General features: G+C 51.1%; 3 protein-coding genes across 5 annotated transcripts in view; 2 read left to right on the top strand and 1 right to left on the bottom strand.

Moving 5' to 3' along the window:
• Window positions 1-16,918, top strand: part of LOC117869997 (zinc finger protein 883-like) — a 929,932-nt gene that overhangs the window by 572,957 nt on the left and 340,057 nt on the right. The gene's annotated exons all lie outside the window — the stretch shown is intronic.
• LOC117870029 (zinc finger protein 501-like) overlaps window positions 1-16,918 on the bottom strand; it is a 561,112-nt gene that overhangs the window by 512,898 nt on the left and 31,296 nt on the right. The window lies entirely within an intron of this gene.
• LOC117870030 (zinc finger protein 805-like) lies at window positions 2,565-13,061 on the top strand. Its single transcript, XM_034757208.1, has 5 exons — window positions 2,565-2,855; window positions 3,659-3,747; window positions 4,443-4,569; window positions 8,509-8,652; window positions 10,394-13,061. The coding sequence occupies exons 2-5, from the start codon at window positions 3,667-3,669 to the stop codon at window positions 11,440-11,442; spliced, it is 1,401 nt and encodes a 466-aa protein (XP_034613099.1). The 5' UTR covers window positions 2,565-2,855; window positions 3,659-3,666; the 3' UTR covers window positions 11,443-13,061.

The following is a 16,918-nucleotide window of genomic DNA, read 5'->3' as shown; positions in this document are numbered from 1 at the left end:
CCCACCGCGCTGCCCCGCGGGCTGCAGGGCTGGAGCAGCCTCCGCGCTGCGCTCCCGGCCCCGGCCATGGCCCCGCTGCAAAAAACAAAGGTTTCCCGGGCTGGGACAGGAAGAGGCGGCTCCTCCCCGGGCCTGACCATGCCCCGCCGGGCCCCTCGCAGGGGGTTTGTGACACTCGGGGAATCGGGGAATCCTCAGCCTGGAGGGGGGCAGGAGACTGGCTGGATCTTACCAGGAGAAAAGCAGGGGACTGGGCTGGTTTTCCTGAATCATTAGACTAAGGAGACCCCGGCTGAGAATGCAGCGGCCACATTTCAGTTCAGCGTTGGAGATGTGACACAAAACATGTACAATCACCTTCCTCTAAAGCGTCTAAATCCCATGGGCACAACTCTCCAGTGCACAGCCTGTGAGCTCAGCCAACTAAGGAGAGCAGCGCTGTGAATGAGTCATGGAGGCATCTACCTCTACAGCAAAGTGGCGCAGTGGAAGTGTGCTGGGCCCATAACCTAGAGTTCAAGGGATCACAACCCTCCTTTGCTAGCCCCTCTTTTATTAGTTACAGCCCTGGAAATAATCCCGCCTGCCTTTATTTGTGCCTGATAGAAAAGAGGAGCAAATTCTTTCACTGTTTGCTTCCACAGCGATTAAAGGAAGGAATAACCCCCCAGCAGAGCCCTACCCCACAGGCTCCACAGGGCTTCCCCTGCCTGCAGTGGCCAAAGTGGCAGCAGGGCCCCTGGGGCTTCCCCCTCCCCAGTGGCACAATGTGCCCTTTGGGACTTTCCCCCTCCCCACCCAGCAGTGGTGCTGTGGGCCCCCTGGGCTTCGACCCCCCACAAGATTCAACCAGGGGTATTTATGGTATAGGTTGGGGGCCATGATTTTTTGTTTCTTGTCCATGAACTGTCTATGACATTTACTAAAAATACTCGTGATTAAATCATAACCTTAGCTATGCCTCCAGTTACATGGTTTCTTCTGCAGCAGGGCATCCTTTCCTGGAAGAGCAGTGTGGTATTTCCTGGGCAGAGGCAGCCTGATACATACTCTGCAAGCCATCTGCAAGATTCAAACTTTACTCCTGGGTGCAGAATCTCCTCAGGAGTGAAACCTACTCAAGGAACCTTCTTGGATTGTCACTGCTTGGTTAACCACTCAGCCACCACACCAATGCCCAGAGAGAGTGCCAAGCACTACTGCTATGAGGGGCTGGGGTTGGGTCATACACATTCAGACTATACACTCCCCCAGCTACAAACCACTGCTGATTTCCCATTTAGGACATTAGTCTTTACTGACAAGGTTTGTTTGTGTTCTTTCTTTTAGCTCACCTTGCTAGTTAGAAGGATCAGTATTGATTCTTTCCCAAAAAATACACAACCCCCTAAACCTGCTTTTAGCAATCAGAATAATTTAGTGTCACCTTATTTTTGCCTGTCCCAGTACAAAAGAAGAGGCTTTTGTGGGTTTCCTGACTCAGAGGATGAAAATGAACGTGTGTCGGTCCGTTCTGCAGTGGATCGTTATCGAACGGAACCCGTCATTGGCATTGGTAGTGTAGACACAGCCTCAGACTCGGTGCTTGCGAGTGGGGAAGTGTTGCCTCTAGAGGCACCCAGGGTGGTGTGGAATTGTCCCAGGTCACTGGGTGGGGGCTCGAGCAGGTTCTGTGTTGTTGAAAAGGAACCCGAGAGATTGAACCCGGCCTGTGTTGCTGCCCACTCCAACTGGCCGAAGGGTCACAGAAAGAAGCAGGGGGGAGGGGAGGAGCACCAATGAATTTCTGCAACTATTCAGTGAGGCAGGGGCCTGGCAGGAAGGAAATACCTGTGCAAGCCCCCTTGGCAGAGAGGGGGATCTGTGATGTCCTCCGCACTGGAGATACAGGCCAGGGATGGGGCAGTAAATGGAGAGGGGCAGATTTGGGAGTTGGGAACCCCTCTCCCCAGGTATTTCCCCTGCAGGCCTTTTTCAGTGTCTCTCTCTCCTCTTTCCCTGTCTAACCCAGCGGTTCTCAAACTTTTTGAACTGATGACCCATTTCACAAAGCAAGCATCTGAGTGTGACCCCCCCTTGTCAATTCAAAACACATTTTTTATATTTAACATTATTTAAAATGCTTAATTTATAACCCGGTTCTTTAAAATTAATTTAACTTTTCTCACCACTTTTAAATTAAGCCTAAAATACACTTTGATTGAATTATTGTTAAAAGCAGAATTTAAAAAAAAATACTGTTTAATACTGGAGCTGTGAGGACATTTGTCAATATCACTTTTCTCAGCAGACTTTGCGCTCCATTGCCACCCTCACTTCTGCGCTGCTGTCGCTGCCTGCAGAGCTGGGGGCTTGTGACCTCCACATAATAACCTCGCAGCCCCCCCGGGGCTGTAACCCCCAGTCTGAGAACTCCTGGGCTGCCCCCTTCCCCCTCTGGCTGGGACACTTGATCCCTGTCCCGTTTCCCGGGGGGCACGTGCTCTCCTGGAGCTGGATCGGCCCCTCCTGAGGGGAGCCAGAGGGGGGGGGGGGGGGGGGAGCGCTGCAGCCCGGGGGGGGTTTGCAGGGCACAGGAAGGGGCTGGAGCAGCTGGGAGCGGTGGGTGCCGGGAGGAAGGAGGCAGGAGCTGGGAGAACAAAGAACCGAGAGCAGCAGACCCCGCGCAGCTCCTGAAAGACCAGACTCTGCCGCCTCTATTGTGACCTGGGAGCTGAGCAGCTGCTGCTTCCCCAGCGGAGTCTGTGCTGGGGAGAGCCCGTCATTAACCCCTCCGTGCCCGGCCGGGGGGGACCTTCTCCGGCTAGAAACCGCCCCGGACTCTGCTGACGGTAACTCCTGAGCTGTGACTCCAGGTGACTGAGACCTTGGGGCTGGGCAGGTACCTGACTCTGCACAGTGCCCCCCCCCCATCTCTGCTCCCCGGGGGTGCGGGAGCCCAGAGCTGCTGCCATAAAGGCTAGAAGGGATCATGGTCAGCAAGGCTGACCTGCTTCACCAAACCCTTCAATTTCTCCCCTGGCTCTCTATTCTGTCCAGTAACTTGTGTGGATAAAGCAGGTCTTCCTGACTGGTGCCCCCTTCCCCGCATGTGCAGAGCGGGGCCAGTCACGGAAAAGAGAGCCCCCAAGAATGGGATGGTGACCACAGTTCCCATCCAGGGGGGTAGGGTGCTAGGAAAGAGGAGGAAAATGGGACGGTGACAGATTTCCAGATCTCTAACCCACTCAGGCAAACTCACTGCAGCATCCCTGCACAGAGTCACCTGTGAACAAGGTGAGGAGCAGAGAGGAAAAACCAGCCCCTGACTCTCCCTGTTCCCCTGCTGCAGGAGTGTGCTGCCCTGGGGACAGTGTCAGGGGGAATCCCCCCAAAGGGGCTATTTTGGTTCTGGTCTATTCCAGTGTTTAACTCACAGTCTGTTGGTGGGAGGGTTTGAAAATGTCTCGATGGGTTTAGTCCTGGTTGGCGGAGTGGGGGTGGGTGGTGGGGGGAGGACAGGGGCAAGGTCTGTGCTGCACTATGGGGACTGAGCATGTTCCCAACATGGCAGAATCTACAATCTGTGTCTGCAGGGAAAGGGCCTGGGGGAATCGTGATGTGAAATGAACTAAAGCCTGTTCTGAAACCTCCACAACTGCCCTTCTCGCCCTGCCAGGCTGCAGAATGATGCCCACGTCTCGCTCCAGCTCATCCCAGCCTCCCATGGGACAGGGAAGAGAAATGGTCACAGTGGAGCTAGCTCGGGTAGGGGTTATTGGGGGGTTGCTGGTGGGTTCCTGCTGGAGGGAGAGGGGCAGTAAATACTGATAAGGTGGCAACTTCTGGGGAGTTAGGGCTGGAGGGGGCAGGGAATACTCTGAGTAAAGAAAGGGAGGGGGACAGAGTGTGACAAACCTGCTGGGACTTGTTTAATGTGGGCCTAGCTCCACGGAACAAATGCTTGGTTGTTGGGGGAGAAAATTCCCTAATTTGTGAAACAGGAAACAGAGAAACCAACTCTCTGGGCAGGGCGGGGAAAACTGACCAGACTTCCAGTGCTGAACCCTCAGCCTGCTGGCCAGAGGCTGGTGTGGCATGGAAAGGGGGCACCCACCAGGGAGGTGTAGGGAAGATGTCCCGCCCCTCACATCCAGCTGCTGGCAGTGGGGAGGGTGCTGGGATTCCTACCATGGGGCTGTGCCTGGACCCTACTGGGGACTCCATCTCCTGTATCAGTCTCTGGGTAGAAGGTGTGTGATGGATCTGCTGGGAGAGACAAGGGGCTCTCTCTTTGTCCCCTCACCCTGATGCCTCCTGGCTGCTCTCAGCAGTGTGGGGATAGGATTTTGCTGACTGTCTCTCTCTCTCAGAGCATCCATTTGATTGGCTCCTTTCCCCCGTGAATAGTGGGGCTGTGAGTGGGGCAGCAGGTTCTGAGTGTTGGACTCTTGCTCTTTCAGGGGCCGGTGACCTTCGAGGAGGTGGCTGTGTATTTCACCAGGGAAGAGTGGGCTTTGCTGGACCCCACTCAGAGAGCTCTCTACAGAGACGTCATGCAGGAGAACTGTCAGAATGTGACCTCACTGGGTAAGGATTCCTGTCACCTCAGTTCTTGGACGGGGAAATGAAGAGATGAGGTTCATGCCACCCCCACAATGCCACCTCTGCTCTGCCCTGTTTCAGCATCATCCCGACATGCCAGTGACACACATACTAGCCCTCTCTCCTCCACTGTTACAGAACGCTCTGGGAACAGAGCTGTATAGCAGAAAGGCTAACAATGTCTCTTTGCTAAGATAATATTCGGGTTCATCTCTGTCATAGCAAACAGAAGCTTCCTCCCCTGGCCTGCACTCCAGTACTGAACCTCCTGCACGCAAACCATCTGAGACTTGCAAAGTGTTACCACCCCTTTGCCCTCAATCTGAGTTTTCCTTTTCAATCACTGCCTTCACTTAGCCCTCACTAAGCCTCACAGATCACTAGAACCAGAGTGCTGACATTCCCCATGGCAAGAACACGCCCTTGGGCACCTTTACTGACAAAGCCTGCAAAACTCAGCATGGAAATGAGGCAGAATTGGCCTTCCCAGTTTCACATGCACCTCTCTTCATAGCACAGTCACTGCTCTGCCAAGCTGCTCCAACCAATCCCTCCATCATCCAGTTACAGCTTCAGCTGACCCGTGCACACAGCTGGAGGGCATGCGGATAAATGTTGGGATTCCCATCTGTGAACACAACACAAACAATGGCACATTCTCTTAGTCTTTCCTTGTATTGATTATAGGTTCATAGATTTTAAGGCCAGATGTGACTATTAGGTCATCTACTCTGATGTCCTTTATACCACAGAGCACAGAATTCATCCCGTTACTGCAGCGTTGAGCTGATTACCTGAGTTCCTGTGGCAGTTTGTTAACCTTTCCACCGCCCACACAGAACCAATATCAGTGGTTCTTGCCAGCTGCAGGGTTAAGGGTTGGAGGCAAAGTTAAGATTGCATTGGAGGGGTGGCGTTTACATTAACTTCTCATTTCCTGGTTTGTGGAGGTTTAAGTTTAGTCACCATCCATACTGTGCAAGGCAGGAGGCAGCACTGGGCAACCTTAACTGTGTTAATGTAGCTTATGAGCATTTAGTTTCCTGTTTTAAAAAATGGCTGCTTTTGCCACTCTAGCTGTGTCTATAATTGAGCTTTTGCCAGCAGAGCTATGTTGGGTGGTGTGTGTGTGTGCGCATGTGTGTGTGCACTTTTTCACAGCCTTAAACAACAGCGCTGGACTGGCAAAGCTTTTAAGAGCTACCTTAGACCTACCTAACTAGTTCCTCGACAGGCACCTGACAGGCCATCTTTAGGTGAACTAATATGTGCTACCTGGTCTGTGGGATCCCAGTAAAACATTAGGCACGCTGTGCCCTCTGCCAGGTGGCATCAAGAGGTCCATGATGAGTCACATCATCCTCCTTCTCCAATCGCTGCCTTAGAGTGTCCTTAGAATGATCCTGCTCACCCCCATTCCAACCTTCTGTTTGGGTTCCACAGAGCTCCATCCTTGGTCCCCTTCTTTTCTTCCTCTGCACCTTATTTCTGGGTAATCTCATCCGCACACACACATTCAACTACCATCTCTGTGCTCCTAACTCACAGTTCTACCTCTCTGCTCCTGACCTGTCTTCTTCTGTCCCAACTGAAATCTCAGCCTCTCTCTGTCTCTCTCTCATCTCCTCATCGATGTCCAGCCATCAGCTAAAGCTCAACAACTGAAGCAAAGCTCTTACTATTTCCCCCAAACCCTCCCCCACCTTCTTTCTCTACCATCGCAAACAGCACCATTGTCCTGCCTGTCACTGAGGCCCATAACTGTGCAATACCTTTGTCATGGAGCTCCCTCTAGGGCACTGGTTCCCAAACTGGGGGGCATGAAGAAATTCCAAGGGGAGCGCCAGGCTGCCCGGTCCTTGAGCTGCCGGCCAGGGAGGCTAGCCCCCAGCCCCTCTTCTCCTGTCCATCCTCCCCCACAGCCATGCAAGCAGCACAGCTTGTGCCTGCCCACCTCCCAGGCTTTCCAATAAGCCAGTCCTGCCCCTCTGAGTGGCCTGGTAAGGGAGCAGGGGGAGGGGGAGTTGGATATGGGGCAGGAGGTCCCGGGGGGACAGTTGGGGGACAGGGAGCCGGGGGGGGGGGGGGATAGGCAGGGGGGTCCGGGGGGGGCCGGTAGGGGGGGGGGGTGTGGTTAGGGGTCGGGGCAGTCAGGAGACAGGGAGCAGGGGAGGTTGGATAGGGGGTGAGGTCCCGGACGGGGCGGTCGGGAACAAGGATTGAGGGAGTTGGTAAAGAACAGGTGGGAGGGCGTGAGGGTTTCTCAAAAATTAAAAAGGGGGCATGATGCCAAAAAGTTTGGGAACCACTGCTCTAGGGCCTCCTATCTAGGCTGTGCCTACACCTTGCATTTTCTTTTTGTGTAACTTCCCTAACATCTGGCCTTTCCTAGCCATCCGTGCAGCTAGAGCTCTTGTCATCCTCTCCTGTCTCAGTTGCTCCAACATTCTTTTCTCTTACCTCACCTTGCACATCTCCATTCAGAAGAAAAACACTACCTCCTCATCCTCGAACATGACCTATGACAGAAGGCTGAAAGAACTTGGTATGTTTAGTCTTGAGAAAAGAGTGAGGGGAGACCTAAGAACAGTCTTCAAATGTGTCAAAGGTTATTATAAGAGGACAGTGATTAATTGTTCGTCATGTCCACTGAAGGTAGGAGGAGAAGTAATTGGCTTGATCTGCTGCACGGGAGTTTGAGGGTGGGTAATACAAAAAAACTTTCCAGGTATAAGGATAGAGAAGTACTGGAATAGATTACAAAGAGAGGTTGTGGAATCCTTGTCACAGGAGGGTTTTAAGAACAGGTCAGATGAACTTATGGCATACTTATACCTGATCCTGCCACAGGGCTACGGGAATGGAGTTGACGACCTCTTGAGGTCCTTCCAGCCCTATATTTGAAGATTTTATGATTCATTGCCTTAGCCCTTCGTTTTGATCACGTCTCCCGGTGGAGAATGTGGACCATTTTTGCGGATCGGCTGTGGGTACAAATTTTGTATCTAGAGCCCTGAAAATCTGCAGATATCCATGGACCATTTTTGTGGATCACGGATTGGATGAGGATACAAATTTTGTATCCATGCAGGGCTCTCCTTGTCTTACTTCTGTCTATACCTACAACTTAAATCTATTTAGTACACAATGATTACATTTGAAATAACATATGAGATGACCATAACAATGATCAATGAATGATCAAATGAACTAATTGGCTCCATGAACCACGGAGACTCTTCCTTTTCCATCCCCACCTGCAAGAGCCGCAGTCTCTCTTCCCTGCATGTTCTTTGGATCTTCGACTTTGTCCCTCCCGAAGTCACATGGCCTGATGCTTATTTTTCACATTCTCCTTTGGCAAAAGAAATAGTCTGTGGCTCCTGAACTACACCATCTAATTTGCCAGCTTTCTCCACACACAGTGTTTTTTATAATCTCTCCCTTTACACCTGACTCACTAGGTTCCCTAATGCCGCAGTATGTGCTTTTCTGACATCTAATGCTGCTTAGATCCTGCATTCAGTAATATCCCTGCCCTTCCTGTTCCTTACTCCACTGAACCCCACCAGCCCATGCTTACTGTTCCCAGCATCCCCAGGACTCTCTCGTTGTCTGTGGACCTCGATGTCAGTTAGAAGCAGTGCCAGGGAGATTTGCCCTCTGTCTGGAATCTTCACATTCTGGGACATGCAGTTCCATTCTCTGTGTTTTAGGAGCCTGTTTGATAATGAGTGTCTGGCTGTGTATGTTCCCAGCAAAGATGGGAATAGTTAAATCCCTCATAAGCTGAGTGTTCTGCACCTTTGAGCACCTGGGGAGCTGGCCCTGAGATTTTATTGGTTTTAAATTAACAGAATTTTTTTTAATGAAAAATGGCCTATGAATTCACCTGACGTCGCTTGTTTTCTTTCCCTTGAGCAGGGCTTCCAGTTTCCAAACCCTATGTGATCTCCCAGCTGGAAGGAGGGGAAGAGCCATGGGTCCTGGATCTCCAGGGTTCAGAGGAAAGTGAGATCCTGAGAAGTCCCTGCACAAGTGAGGAAACATTAAACCAACCCAGACACTGTAAGTGCCTGAGAGAAACAGCTGAGATTCCCCACAAAGACTTTGTGAGCTCAGAATAGTCCCCAGAAGATCTCACTCCTGGCTTCCTTCTGATTATGATTGACACCTTGGCAGCAGCTCCCTCCTTTCCTACTGAGTGTTTGGATGGGATGTGGACAGGGCCGGGCTTTGGGAAAATGGCACCCTGGGTGAACTTGTATTTTGGTGCCCCTGGCCCCCATGGGTGTGGCACCCTCCCATTGCCCCTGGCCCCTATGGGCTCCCCACCCTTCCTTCCCCCCTAACCCCTGCACTATGCCCACTTCACCCCAAATGCCTGCTCCCATCCTGCACCCCTAATCCCTACACCCCCTTTATTCCTAACTTCTGCCCCCTACTGCACACCAACCCCTGCCCCTCCTGTGCCCCTAACTGCTGCACTGTGCCCCTTCACCCCAACTCCTGCCCCTCCCTCCTGTGCCTCAATCCATGCAACCCTTCACTGCTACGCCCTGAACCTCCCTCCTGTGCCCCTAACCCCTGCACTGTGCATGCCTCCTCATCCCAATCCCTGTCCACCTACTGCACCCCAACACCTGCCCCCTCCTGAGCACCTAACCCCTGCACTGTGCCCCTTCACACCAACCCCTGCATCCCCCTCCTGCACTCACATGGGGAACCTGACCTGGATGCACAAAGAAGGTGGCATTGCTGCTCGCTCCCCCACTGGACTGCTGCTCCTCTGTCTCACAGAGCCCTGGGGGGCTGGGAACGGGGAGCAAGGAGCGATATCAGGGCTTCCTACATCCAGGTCACTTTCCCTGTAGGCTGTGTAAGGGGAGGGCAGGAGAGCAGCAGCTCCTGGTGCCTCAGCACAACCCAGGTGGGGAAGTGACCTGGATGTAGGGAGCCCTAGTGTGTATGTTGGGGGGATGGTGTGAAGGAGTGTGTGTGTGTGTGTGTGTGTGTGTGTGTGTCTTAAAGGGGGTGTGTGAAGGAGTGTGTGTGTGTGTGTTGAGGGGAGGGTATGAAGGGAAGTGTGTGTGTGCCTGAGTGAGTGAGCTCACTGTCTCTTTAAGAAAGCTCTCAGGGTCAGGAGCCTGAACTAGGCTTGTTCAGACACAAGCAGCTGCCAGCAGCTCCGGTCCCAGAGAGGCAGCAGCACACGCAGATTCCCCCTGTCCCAGCACCCCAGCGTAGTGGAAATCGGGTACACGGGTGGGTGGGAGGGGGACACCCCACCATCAATCAGCCCCCACCCCCCCCAGAGCAGTCAGGAGGATGCTCCCAGTCTGGAGTGGCCCTGGGTGACTCCATGGATGGGCGGAGGCATGCGGGGAGAGGAACAGCAGCAGCTGCACACGTGGAGCAGGGCGGAGGAGGGGCATCCCTGCTCCAGAGCAGTCACCTGGCTTTGACGTCTGGTCATCCAATGGCCCCCTGCAGCTCGGGTCTCTCCCCCTCCCCCACGCTGCTGCTCGCCTTCCTGCCATGCCGTCTCCATCAGCCCAGCGAACCTCTCATCCCCAGGTCAGGTGGGAATCCAAACTCTGTGCACGGCACCCCCTTGGGCAGGCCACCCGTATGGCCCACCCTAAAGGCCAGCCCTGGATGTGGAGCAGAATTGATTCCCCACTGTCCCGTATGGGGAAGAGTTTGGGGGAATTCAGTCCCTGATTTTTATTTTCTGTCTCTTCAGCACTTACTTGGGTTTGCTCTCTGCTTTTCCATCCCTAATTCTGAGATTTCTCTTCTATTCTAGCAGGTGATGGGGTGGTGAGGGAGAACAAGGAGCAGAATCCTCACCGGGAAGATGCTGAGCTAGTAGAACCGCATGGAGCATTACTGCAAAGATCCAAAGGGAATGTGTCCAGGCGCCATGAGCCGGGAAAAGCTGGTGAAAATTACCACAGACCAGACAGAGAGCAGGGAAACCAGTCAGAGGAGAAAGTGGATGAACCCATTAATTATCAGGAAACTCACAAGGACCTCAAGGAAACTACATCCCAGGAGAAAATCCTCATGGAAAAGAGAGAGTATATATGCAGTGAGTGTGGGAAAAACTTCAATTACCGCTCAGCCCTTATTCGACATGAAATAATCCACACGAAAGAGAGACCCTATGAATGCTGTGAGTGTGGGAAAAGCTTCAATCATACCTCAGCCCTTATTAGACATCAGCGAATACACAGAGGAGACAGACCCTATGAATGCTGTGAATGCGGGAAAAGCTTCACTCAGAGCTCAGACCTTTCTACCCATCAGAGAATCCATACGGGGGAGAGACCCTATGAATGCAGTGAGTGCGGGAAAAGCTTCAACCATAGCTCAGCCCTTCTCTCTCATCAGAGAATCCACACAGGAGAGCGACCCTACAAATGCTGCGAGTGCGGGAAAAGCTTCACTCAGAGATCAGCCCTTATCTCTCATCAGAGAATCCACACGGGAGAGCGGCCCTATGAATGCTGTGAGTGTGGGAAAAGCTTCACTCGAAGTTCAAACCTTACTACACATCAGAGGATCCACACAGGAGAGAGACCCTATGAATGCAGTGAGTGCGGGAAAAGTTTCACTGACATCTCCTCCCATATCTCTCATCAGAGAGTCCACACGGGAGAGAAACCCTATGAATGCTGTGAGTGTGGGAAAAGCTTCTCTCAGAGCTCAACCCTTATTACACATCACAGAATCCATACACAACAGAGACCCTATGAATGCTGTGAGTGTGGAAAAAGCTTCACTCAAAGCTCAGGCCTTATCTATCATCAGAGAATCCATAGAGGAGATAAACTTCATAAAAACCTTCTCTAGAGCTGTTAGAAGACTTTTTTTCTTTAATTCTTTTGACAGTTCCCAGGTAGTGACCATTAAGGCTGTTTGTATCTTTTGCACACTGTAGTCCCTCAGCTCCCACACGAGTTGCCCACTTTTGAAGGCTGCCCTTCTTTGGGGTGGATCCTGTGGTCCTTTCTATCAACTCCATTGTCCTGTGCGTCATGGGAGTGTGTGTCCTTTCTACCAGGAATGTCCATCACCCCAGGTGGGGGAGAAATGGGGTGTCTTCAACCAGCTACATTGAGATAAAATCTACCTGGGCCTCATCTCTGTGGTTTCCATGGAGTTAGCTAGCTTGAGTTTGCTTTCCTGATGTAAAAAGACAGCTATTCTTGCAGTAAAGACATGGGCCATGGAAAGTGGATGGGGTTATCTAGCACAGTTCCTCCGGATCTGACCTAACCACCACCACATTTCCTCATCTACACCAACCTGGAGATTCACATTTATACTCTTCCTCCAGTGAAAAGTTATTGTTCAAGTCGTCAAGTTCCTCTCTGAGGACAAATTGTCTCATTCCCAGTTCTCACATTACCCTGGATCGTGCGGAACAGTAATTATTTTGTTGACTATTTTTCTCATTTAAAATATATTCAAATGTAATGAAGAGCTGGAGCAATGTCAGGGAAATAAGTGTCATTTCAGGCTCTGTGACACTGGAAGGAGGTGGGGTGACTCAGAGATTCCCTCCTTCCCCATCACACCAGAACTGTTACCTTGTATCTGAGCCATGCAGAGTTCACCCCCTTCATATTCCTTCACTTCCCAAATTGTCAGGTGAGGTCGTGTTCTTGGCTGTCCGTGCTTGGGAATGGTATGTGGATGTCTTTGCAGATACTTTAAGGCTCCCGTCTGTATGTTCTGGGGACAGTTGCTCACCTTCAGTGGAACATTCCTGAAATTGGCCTCCATCACCCTGTGGTACATTGATCTCCATGCGGACAGGGCCAAAGGGAGGGCTTGCTGCTGTGGCCACTTTGGCTGTGAGGGAGGCCACTGCTCTGGCTTAAACCATCCTGCGAGCACCTTCCACCTAGCCACCCAATGAAAAGCCCTGGCTGGGATGAGTTAGTTGATGTTGGTCCTGCTTTGAACAGGGGGACAAGGGACATGGGTTCCAAAACCCAGTGAAAAAAGAGAGGCTGGAGACAAATATTTGTATTTGAGGGTATGATCCCCTTTGAGGGCTTGAAATACCAATTGTATCTTCTTCTTTCTCTACTGTGGATGCTATTAAGAGTCTAGTTACAGACTGCTCAGCTGAATTCACTTTGGGCTAATGGTGTACTACCACTGAGTTTCCCTTACTACAAGCTGAAACCACTGAGTGCTGTGGAAGAATGTGAAGATATATTACTGGTAGAGCAGTTTGTGGAATGACTGGAGTGGAGCAGTTCCTGGAGTGGCTTGGGGTGAAAGCTGCAGCAGAACCCCATGGAAAGGCAGGGCAGTTGGTCTTGGACCACGTAAGGTACCTCTTAACACTGCTGTGTGCTCCGCCCCCAGGCTGGGAGGTAAAACTCTACAGATAAACTTTTGAACTCGGGGGCTGCACTGACTAGGGACAGAGACTTTTGGGTTGTTGGACTTTTGGGACTTTGGGTGATTTTTGGGTTGCTGGTCTTAAGACCCTGAGGGGAAAAGGACACTGCCAAACTTACTTGGGGGGGGGGTCTTTTGCTCATGGTTTGTGTTATGAATCCTGTTTGTGGTGTTTCCCCAACATAATGCCACATTGTTTCCCTCCTTTATTAAAAGGATTTTGCTACACTCAGACTCCGTGCTTGCGAGAGGGGAAGTATTGCCTTTTAGAGGGGGGTGGTATGTAATTGTCTCAGGTCACTGGGTGGGGGCTCGAGATGGTTTTGCATTGGGTTATTGAAACGGAACCCCTAGATACTGAACCCAACCCTTGTTGCTTCCAACTCAGATGGGCAGAAGGGTTACACAGGCTTTTCAGGTACAGGAGACTAGTGAAGGCTGCATAGCCTGTTGACATTGTGCTTCATTCCCCAGAGGGGATCAGTCCTGGGATCCTGGCAGTCAGTCTCTCTTAGGAGTGGGAAAGTCGACCATGGGACGCATGTTGACAAAAGAGTGCAAGGCCATTAATTGCATTCTATTCTGAAAGACCATGACTCTGGGCAACGTGCGTGACATTGCGGATGGCTTTGCACAAATGGGCTTCCCTAACTGCGGTGGGTGAAAGATGGCACACATGTTCCATTTCTGGCACCAGACCACCTAGCCACCAAGTACATTAATCACAAGGGGTATTTTTCTATGGTTCTCCAGGCACTTGTGGATCACTGTGGGCATTTCACGGACATTAACGCAGGCTGGTCCGGTAAGATGCATGACACATGCATCTTTCAGAACACTGGCCTGTTCCGGGAGCTGCAAGCAGGGACTTTCTTCCCGGACCAGAAGATCACCGTAGGGGAAGTCAAAATACCCATTGTGATCCTGGGAGACCCTGCCTACCCCTTAATGCCGTGGCTTAAGAAGCCAGACATGGGGCACCTTGACAGCAGCAAGGAGCGGTTCAACAACAGGCTGAGCAAGTGCAGAATGACTGTGGAATGTGCTTTTGGCCGTTTAAAGACCCGCTTGTGCTGCCTATATGGAAGGCTGGACATGGCCGATGACAATGGAGATATCCCATCTCCTAGAACTGGAAGGGACCTTGAAAGGTCATCAAGTCCAGCCCCCTGCCTTCACTAGCAGGACCAAGTACTGATTTTGCCCCAGATCCCCAAGTGGTCCCCTCAAGGATTGAACTCACAACCTTGGGTTTAGCAGGCCAATAGTCAAACCACTGAGCTATCCCTCCCCCTAAAATATTCCTATCCTTATAGCCACATGTTGTATGCTCCATAATATTTGTGAAGGGAAAGGTGAAAGCTTCACTCAGGGCTGGACCATTGAAGCTCAGCACCTGGAGGCTGAATTTGAACAGCCAGAGACAAGTACTATTAGAGGGGCACAACATGGGGACATAAGGATCAGGGATGCCTTGAGGCAGCAATTTGAAGCTGAAAACCACTAATATTTGCTGCTATGCATGGCAGTGCAGTGCTTGTAATGCTAGGAGGTGATTGTGATTGGTGCAGATGATGCACTATGAAGGTTTAAGAAACTTACCTGTTGCTTTGCAGGGCTCTGTTTGCTTTCATTTAATGGAATGAAGATTGCTTTCAAACCAAAACTATTCTTTTATTAAAAAGCAACCACTGGAGGAGAGAGACTAACAAACAAACACACACCCACCCACACATCAGCACTCTAGGGGATGAGGGAAGGGAGGGTCGCCTGAGGAGGTGAGGTCCCGGGACGGTTAAAGATTTGTGTATGTCCAGGTATCATATGCAACCTTATCTTTTGGATTACAGTTCAGTGGGTACTGTACTTCAGCAGGAATGAACTGCAGAGGGATGGGTGTTGAGTGCACTAGGTACTGGCCGTCCACAGGGCTGGACTGCGATGGGGCAGGAGTGGAATGCAGAGGGTACAGACTGGAGCCAAGAAGTTGATAAGAGTGTGTTGGCAGTGTCTGGGGACACATGGGAAAGAGGTTTGCGACAGTGGCTGCAGGGAAGGGCACGCGCAGTGCTGCTTGGTTTGCAGTGCTAGTAGTGCCTGGAGAGTGTCAGCTTGGCACTCCATAACTCCTGCTTTCTGCAACCCTCCTGCCCCCAACAACTTGCTTCAGTGATTCCCCAAATCAAAGCCACTAGCCAGCTGTGAGTGGCTAGACTCCTCCAGGGTACAGAAGAACTCCTGGCTACATACATCTCTGACCTGCGAGTCATCCTCTGACTCTTGGTCCCCTGCCACCTCCTCATCCAAGATTTCCTCCTCCTGGCTCGGTCCACTCTTGACTGGCATGCAAGCCACCGAAATATCCACAGTGGCCTTCGCAATGGAGGTGGGGTCACCACCAAGTATCATGTCCAGCTCTTTGTAGAATCTGGAGATTGTGGGCACAGCACCGGAGTGGTGGTTTGCCTCCAACACCTTGTGGTAGGTGTTCTGCAGTGCCTTCACTTTGACCCTGCACTGCAGTGTGTCCCAGTCATGGCCCCTTTCTCTCATGCATTGTGATATCTGTCAGTAGGTATCACAATTCCTATGGATGGAGCACATCTGGAACTGGATAGCCTCCTCTCCCCAAATGCTGATGAGGTGCAGCAGCTTGGCATTGCTCCAAGCCGGGGATCGCCTGGTGCGCGGAGCAATCATGGTCACCTGAAAGATGCACTGAGACCACTGCATGCATCACCGAGCAATCAGGGAGGAGACTTTTAAAATTCCCAAGGAATTTAAGGGGTAGGGTTCACAGTTGGTCAGCTGAGGGCAGTGCAGTAGAGTTCAAACTGATGACCAGAGAGGCGAGAACAGGGATTGTGGGACACATCTGTGTCAAAGGAAGTCCAATCACAGGCCAAGTGCAGTGCTGTAAGCGACCAGGCTGTCTACACCGGCAGCGAGGCACTGTAGCCCCAGCACAGAAAGCTGCATGTCAACTGCGCAGTTTGTGCACATGAAGTGGCTTGGCAGTGTGTACACCTTGGAAGTTACAGGGCAGAAAGCTGCTTTACCGTGCACAAACTTGGCAGTCTAGACAAGGCCATAGATGGCTTACATAAGAATTCAAGACTGGTCATACTGGGTCAGACCAGTAGTCCTTCGAGCCCAGTGTGCTGCCTGAGAGTGACCAGTGCCAGATGCGTCAGAGGGAATGAACAGAACAGGCTTGTTGACCTGCAAGGTGAGAGTCTTTCACCTTATCTTTAACTTCATTGTTGTCAATTCCTACTGATGCTATCTTACCAGCCCTCCCCTGAGGTTACTAGGCAAATCAGGTGTGAACCACTCCTTTGACACAGACGTGTCCCAATCCAGCTGAATTGAGGCAGACTTTGGGCCAATGTCAATTTGGAAAATACCTGCTTAACCCAACAGGTTTCTCAAAGTCTCTGTTGCTATAAACCGCATGTAGTGTGGATGTGTGAACCCCAAAGATATCAAACATGAAAGAAACACAAGGCCAGTTCTGAGGTGGTTTCCAGAGCCAGGCCTCAGGATTAAACAGCTGTGCTCAAAAGAAAGAGGGGCCTTAGCACCTATAAAAATAACTGGTTGCAAAACCAATAAATAAATAAATAAATAAAACCAAACCAAACCAAAAAAACAAACCTGAAAAGCTACCATCACAAATCCATCACCATTGTAGATTTTGACATCTCCTGCCTGATGTGACATCTTTGCTTTGCAAACAAGAGATCTGGGGAACTCTGTGGGTGTTACCCTCTAACTGGGTAAAAGGTTACACATCTTGTCTCAAGTAATTTCCCTCTTAACAGAAGATTTATTTCAAAATTTATCAAAATAAATTCCATTTTAAATAGAAATAATTACAGTCTATACTGGGCCTCTATTCTCATACATG

This window comes from Trachemys scripta, chromosome 25, assembly GCF_013100865.1.
Source record: "Trachemys scripta elegans isolate TJP31775 chromosome 25, CAS_Tse_1.0, whole genome shotgun sequence".
Taxonomy (NCBI): domain Eukaryota; kingdom Metazoa; phylum Chordata; order Testudines; family Emydidae; genus Trachemys; species Trachemys scripta.
Note: the sequence above shows the minus strand (reverse complement) of the source record. Positions and strands in the feature narration are given on the sequence as shown.

Bases quoted from the DNA above. Each gene is read 5' to 3' on its own strand.
- LOC117870030 (XM_034757208.1), top strand. From the start codon at position 3,667: ATGATGCCCACGTCTCGCTCCAGCTCATCCCAGCCTCCCATGGGACAG. The intron at 3,748-4,442 runs GTAGGGGTTATT...TTGCTCTTTCAG, and splicing joins TCACAGTGGAGCTAGCTCGG to GGGCCGGTGACCTTCGAGGA. The intron at 8,653-10,393 runs GTAAGTGCCTGA...CTTCTATTCTAG, and splicing joins ATTAAACCAACCCAGACACT to CAGGTGATGGGGTGGTGAGG.